Source organism: Epinephelus moara, chromosome 17, assembly GCF_006386435.1.
Source record: "Epinephelus moara isolate mb chromosome 17, YSFRI_EMoa_1.0, whole genome shotgun sequence".
Lineage (NCBI taxonomy): Eukaryota > Metazoa > Chordata > Actinopteri > Perciformes > Serranidae > Epinephelus > Epinephelus moara.
This window is the reverse complement of record NC_065522.1, coordinates 22,492,691-22,499,912: the sequence shown is the minus strand read 5'-3', so window position 1 is coordinate 22,499,912 and position 7,222 is coordinate 22,492,691. Positions and strand designations below refer to the sequence as shown.

Sequence of the window (7,222 nt, the reverse complement as noted above, 5' to 3'; positions counted from 1 at the left end):
GGCTGGCTGGATTATTTAAGTGCGGAAAACATGCAAAAAAGTAAGAAATCAGGAAGGGGGCAAACACTTTTTCACACCACTGTATATATATATAAAAGCATAATTATAAGGCTACGAAAACCAAACGAATTTTATTTTATAGCGATTATACACTTATATAAACATATTNGGGCAAACACTTTTTCACACCACTGTATATATATATAAAAGCATAATTATAAGGCTACGAAAACCAAACGAATTTTATTTTATAGCGATTATACACTTATATAAACATATTAATGGGTAGAATATTCAGATTCAGATTCAGATTTGACAATAAACCATGCCAAATATTACACACTGGCCCTTTAATGTTTATTACTCCAGGGACAAGTATATTAAATGGGACCAGGATACACGCAGAGCCATCTGTAACACATTTATTAAATGTTCTGTTGTCATTACGAGCACTTGTCTGTGCGACATCTGTTTATAATATAATGTAAGGTACCATTTAATCTCAAGAGTACATAAGACACAGATTACTAAGTAAGGATCATGTCAGCCTAACTTATGTGCTTCACACATTTACAAGTACAAAAAAATAAAACTGTATATTTTGTATGATATAATTACATGTGTATTTATTGTACCTCTGCAGCTCTCCAACGTGACGCCTGATCTACAGCAAAATTGGTATCATCATAACCACCAAACTATGTACAATAAAGCCATCTGAGGCATTGTCTTAATGATAATGGGATCACATTTTATTGCACTCTATGGTGTAGAACCAGTTGTCTTTTTGGGACAAATAAAGCTGACAGCTGAAGTCGTTGTAAAAGCTTGTGACCACGTGAAATAAAAGGATTATCTCAGTTTCAATATCTGCATTTTTGAGATTTTGTACTGTGTGATGAGGAACTGTGGACAGAACACAATGAAATATTGCTGTCTACATGTTTAAGCTCGCTGGATATGTGTATTTATGAGGTATTATAAGTATGAGTACTTATAATACCTCATAAATACACATGTTCATGAGGTATTATAAGTATGAGTACTTTTTACTTGCAAAGGTTTAATTGCACCTACAGTAATGAATATAGGTGCCATCAACTCTAGTAATTTTTGAGCTATCTTCACTTTGTTTCCACCACAGCCTCTCTGCTGTTCACCAACATTACTCCGTGTCACGCGCACATGAGTGTGTGTGTGTGTGTGTGTGTCTGTGTGGACGAGGTCAGCCCCTGCACCGAGTGCATGTGAGAGGTTGCAGGATGATAATGAATCAAACCAAAATGTTTAAAAGTACTAACTAGAAAAGCACTCAGAGAGTGCAGACCTCCGCCAAGTAGGTGATATTCCCTCCCCCTCATGTCCCCCCCGCCACGTTAGGTAATCGCTAACTTTTAGCTAACTTACGCTAACCGCTAACCCTTGTCAATTCCTAACGTTATGCTACCTTTTGTAACGGCAGGAATAAACACACCTGTAGGAAAGAAATAGGCAACGTTGCCATTTATGGCTGTTTAAAAATGTGCTGGCTCTAGTACCAGCTGAAGATGTCTTCAATGTAATCGCTAACGTTAGGTAATTGCTAACATTGGGTAACGTTAGGTAATTGGTAACGTTGGCTAACATTAGGTAATTGCTAATGTTTAGCTAACTTTCACTAACCGCTAATGTTGGGTCCATGTCATTGGTCCGACAGCCCATTGGTCCGACATCCCATTAGTCCGACGGTCCACGGTGCTGAATGGCTCCCGGCGGGCGTATTTCTGCCTTGATGGTGCGCCGCAACCAGCTCTGGGTCAGCTGGGAAAGGCTTGAGGCGAAGCAGGCTCACAGCTTATGTGTTTGTCACTTTCTTTTTCATTTTAACCCACGCCATGATCTTTTCCTAACCCTAACCAAGTGGTTTTTGTGCCTAAACCTAACCAGACCTTAACCACAGAGCACCATGATGATTTTGGAACGGACTTCGGAACAATGGGTTTAATATAGTCGGAACAATGGGATGTCGGACCAATGGGCTGTCGGACCAATGGGCAGTTCCCCTAATGTTTGTCAATCGCTAACGTTATGCGCATGTCCAAAACATCAAGTTGGGAGGCAGTTTTAATCAACAGCAGCGTCTTGTACATACCGTGTCATTGAGTCAGGAAAGCCCCTATTCAGTCAGACGATAGACTTTATGTTTTCACTGTGTCAGGTCAGTCAGACGATAGACTTTATGTATTCCTGACGAGCCCAAGTAGGCCTACTCGCCACTGCCAACCGGTGGCGCACGTCTGTTTATGGAATGAGTCTATTCTAAAACTCGGTGAATACACAGTGCTATTTAGAGCTATTTTATTATTTCATCCACTTTACTTCAACCGATCACCACCAAAATTTTATCATCTGTTCCTTGTCCCATTATCCACCTTTCCTGAAAATTTCACCAAAATCCGTTCAAAACTTTTTGAGTTATTTTGCAGACAAACAAACAGACAAACAGACCAACGCCGGCGAAAACATAACCTCCTTGGCGGAGGTAATAAAAGAACCAATAACTTAAGCGCTTATCAGTACTATGGTCTTGGGAATTTAGCCCAGGGGCTCATTATACCAGATTTCAGTACCCATCCCTAATGCTGACTGAAGTTACCAACAGTACGCTGATTGTAACCATAGATCCTCTTGCTGTGTTGTAAGGAAACTATTGGATGTATGACAGTGTTGTGGCATCTTTAGTGGTCTTGTTGAAACATAAAATAATACAATCTTTTCATAGGAGAGTTCAGTGTCTGGGAGGTTTCCTACCCTGAGGTAGCGGTGTGTGCTGACTGATTACTGCTATGTGGTACAGACATGTTTATATTCGGGGGAGGGTTCATTATGTATTTTGTACTCATTCATTTGTTCATGTTTCATAACCACTTATCCTAGTACAGGGTTGCGGGGGGCTAAGTGAGGTACAGCCTGGGCAGGTCACCAGACTGTGGATTCAAACCGACCAGCGAGCTGGAAAAGAGACAGAAAACCATTCAGGCTCACATTCACACCTACTGGCAATTTAGAGCCACCATTTACCTAGCCTACATGTCATTGGATTGTGAGAGGAAATGGAGAACCCGGAGAAAACCCACGCTTAAAAGGGAGAACATCAAACTCCATACTGAAGGGCTCCGGCTGGCTGATTCAAAACGAGAGCCTTCTTGCTATAAGGCAACATTGCAAACATGGTACCACTGCTGCGTATTTCGTACTGTGATTAAATAATGTATTATTACTATATATTGTATGTATAATTTTATGTGTGCTGTCAAGCTTCCCAAGAAGTTACAAACAAGTAACTGGGGGGAAAGCCAGACAGAGGTTTGCTGTATAGCCGGTGATTTATATTCTTTGCGTTTTGTTCGCTTGTCTTGCGTTGTCATAGGGAGTACTTGCATAAGATTAATTATGCTTTTGTTTTGTAGCAAGTGAGCTGCTGCCTTGGTTTTTTGTTTTGCTTCTTTGCTGCTTTTGATTTTATTTGCCCAAACCAGCAACCTTAAGCTCTGAAGGTGTAGCTTGTGAGCTCCTCACCCACTGGGTGTATGTAATTGCAGCCAAAGGCCTGTCATTCACGGGAGAATATCGTTGTTCTTTTGGAAAACATGTCCTTATTTTGGACAAGTTATTTATCTCGCTAATGTAAATAATACTCATTACATTGAAAAATACATAATTTGTAATAAAATAGTGGTCCTTAATGTTTTGTTAGAGACCCCCACAGATGGTATGGTTTTACAGCTTTCATGGGAGCTAATGCCCTCTTTATGGGAGCTCAGCTCCCACTGGCTCCCACATAGTTCGAACCCTGCCCTTCTGGGTTAGGAGAGAGGTACAGCCTAAAACAAATAATGCTCCCGGGGCCAAGAATGATTTTTCTTGAATCTACCTTTATATACAGGTCCATACAGTAGCAATGTCGAACTCTCTGCCTTTTGATATAAAATCTACCATGAATGAAAAAATGACCATTACAATGCTCTTGCCATAAGATAAGCACACAGCCCTATTTTATGTTCTTATTTTTATATCCTCATTCTTCTATAAATGTATCCATTGGACTTCCGGCTATGTCATGACCAAGAAAGATGCTTGAACACCCAGCTCCACCAGACCCTGAACTAAAATAGCCAAAAGCAGAGATGTAGTCGACAAATGAACACTAGACTGCATGACAAACTCTTGACTACAATGAGCTTGAGTCAGAAAATGAACAAGAAGGACGCCAAATCAGGAAAACATGACAAAATTAAGGTCGGCACAAAGCAGCTAATGCTAGATGATCCTATGGGCTCCTGTCATTAAATAATTTAGATTACGGAGTCATAGGGTGCTGTGCTGATTTAATTGTGAATTTGGCCAAAACTGTTACTGACTTATTCATTTTATTGTTTAACTATACCAATTAATTAATTTTTTGAGACTCTTTATGTGGATTTACATGTTGCCATAATTTGCAATTTGTATGTTTGGTTGCCTATCTGTGAATAGTTTTTTTTAAATTATTATTTCCTGGCATAGTAGCAATGTAAAATTCAAATTTAAATAAATGTTTTGTTAAATAAATACATTTATCTGATTAGTGTGCTTGTTATATTATCACGTATGTTTGTAGTGTCTTTCCTTTCTGCTGCTTTGTTGAATCCTGGTTTAGTCTACAATTACATCTCATTTTCTATCATTTGGGTATCAGTTTGGTATTTTGATTGTTTTAAGATCTTAATTTGTCTGTACTATTTTATGTTTGTACTTTATTTCAATGTGGAGGACCCCAGGAAGACTAGAGGCACATTCATATGTTTATAATGGGGATCTTTGAATGAACAGTAAACAACTGTTAGCATTAAAAGAGAAAAATGATTCCAGGAGCACCCTGCAGTTTCCCCACCCTTGTTTAAAACCAGTTGTTTGCTGAGTTGGTCAGTTAATTAGCAAACTTACCTGAGCCTCAGGATATTTGCCAATTCAGAGTGAGAGTTTAAAAAAACAACGAAAAAGTTTTTGAGCATCTAAAAGTCAAGTCACTTTTGTGGTTTCAGAGTTTTAGAGGCTCTTTGTTCTTATGATCATTTTATTTTTCCCACAAAAGACTCCCAAGGACTTCCAAGCATACTGTACACCTGATCAATATTCAACATTAGCAAATAAAAGTGATACAAGCGTTCACTTGATCCTTGATGTCACAGTGTGTCTTTGCATTACATCATTAGCCTTCAGGCATTGTTTGTCATAGACCATCAAACCCTGGAAACTTTTCATTGGATGCTGTACTTACTGTAAACAAACATACTTTGGTCAAAGGGGTATAAATTTGAGGTGCATCGGTCAGACAGTCAGAATACTCCTGTTTCGAGTTGAAGTCATTTGGACCTGAGAGCAACTGCAAACTGAAGGTGAGTCCAGTACATTTATTTCACTCCGTTCACAAACCCAACAGAGTCAGTTACTTAAATGCTCACAGACCGTTTGATAGTATTTATGTAAGTTTTTATGATTTCTTTCAGAAAATGAAGATCCAAACTTTGGTGCTGGCCTTTGCTTTGGTGGCTGTGATCACTGCAGCACCAGCAGCACCAGCCAAAAAGGCTGCTGCAGTAGACCCAGGTAACTAGATGATCTAATGTGATGTCATAGTTGTCATAATATTTCAAGTAGTGTGATATGTACACCAGATGTCTTATGTATTGATGCAATGCCATAACTCTGCATGCATGTTAGAAAGTAAGTGTCTTGTGCAATTTTTAAAACAATTACAAAACTTGTCAAGTTCTTTACAGACAACACTTTGACTAACTTTCTTTTATTTATGGATGCAATTACTTCTAAAGATGAAAAGGCTCTGGACGATGCTATTGCCAAGAACGGCCCTGCAATAGACAAGGCGCTCAAAGACGTCACTCTCGATGATGCAATGTCCGACTCTGACATTCTGGACCTGATTCTGAGCAACATGAACAATGCTGATGCAGATGAGGTGGCAAGCAACATGACCTCCGCTGACACAGATGACGTGTTGAGCAGCTTGGATGAAGATGATGCGGCCAGCATGATGACCTCCGCTGACGCAGATGAGGTGGCAAGCAACATGACCTCCGCTGACGCAGATGATCTGGTTGCGGCAAGCGACGCTGATGATGACGCAGACTCTGACGATGATGCTGACGTAGCTGTAGCAGCAGACAGCGACACTGATGATGACGCAGACTCTGACTCTGATGCAGACTCTGACTCTGATGCAGACTCTGAATCTGACGCAGACTCTGATGATGACGCAGACTCTGCTGACGCAGACTCTGACGATGACGCAGACTCTGACGATGACGATGCAGACTCTGACGATGACGCAGACTCCGACGATGATGCTGACGCAGCCAAGGTGGTTGCAAGTGCTTGATAAGCTAAGAAATCAGAATCCCTCAAAAATTGTATATTTTGTACGATATATACATGTGTATGTGTTCTATCTCTGCAGCTCTCCAGTAAAACAGGTATCATCTTGATTGCCAGGCTATGTACACTAAAGCCCTCCGAGGCATTGTCTTACAATAATGGGACCACATTTTGTTGCACTGTGTGGTGTTAAACCAGTTGTCCTTCGGGGACAAATAAAATTGACAGGTGACAATGATGTAAAAGCTTGTGACAACATGAAATAAAAGGTTTGTGTCCATTTCAATATCTGCATTTTTGTGCATTTTTTCTGTGATATTTATTAATTCATTTCAAAACCACTTTTCTGGTGGTGATGAGGTGGCGAATAGCATGACACCCGCTGACACTGATGAGGTGTTGAGCAACAGGGATGCAGATGATGTGGCCAGCATGATGACCTCTGCTGACGTAGATAAGGTGGTGGAGCACGCAGTAGTTGAGCTAAGCTCATAGCTTGGTTAATCAGTCAAGTCGGACTTCTTGTCATGTCCGAGTATATATGCAGAGGACAAAATCTAATTTCTAACCAAGTACGTCTGACTCCACCTTGATAGGCTGTGTCCTTTTTAATATAGTGCGTATTGAACTATTTCCGGTCCTTGCTCAGAAACTTAAATAAATCCGCGTTTTGCATTTTCCTACCATCCATAAACTTCAAAATGTTTAGCTCCTTCAGCTGTCGGAGCATGAGTGTAGTTTACTCATCCGTCCAGAAGTGTGTCTTCTGCTTCTCGGTTGCCATGGTGTGTTTATTTTTTGTTTTTGT

The 7,222-nt window shown here is 40.2% G+C and overlaps 1 protein-coding gene across 2 annotated transcripts in view; it reads left to right on the top strand.

The window, feature by feature from the left end:
• Positions 1–6,700, top strand: part of LOC126404102 (fibrinogen-binding protein-like) — a 10,944-nt gene extending 4,244 nt beyond the window's left edge. Inside the window, exons 1-3 of one of the 2 annotated variants that reach the window (XM_050067096.1) lie at positions 5,267–5,417; positions 5,529–5,628; positions 5,853–6,700. In XM_050067096.1, coding sequence (XP_049923053.1) covers positions 5,532–5,628; positions 5,853–6,418 — 663 coding nt within the window. In that variant the 5' untranslated portion in view covers positions 5,267–5,417; positions 5,529–5,531 and the 3' untranslated portion in view covers positions 6,419–6,700. Of the gene's footprint in view, positions 1–5,266; positions 5,418–5,528; positions 5,629–5,852 lie in introns of those variants that run through there. The other variant, XM_050067098.1, reaches the window with a different exon arrangement.
• Positions 6,701–7,222: the final 522 nt, after the last annotated feature.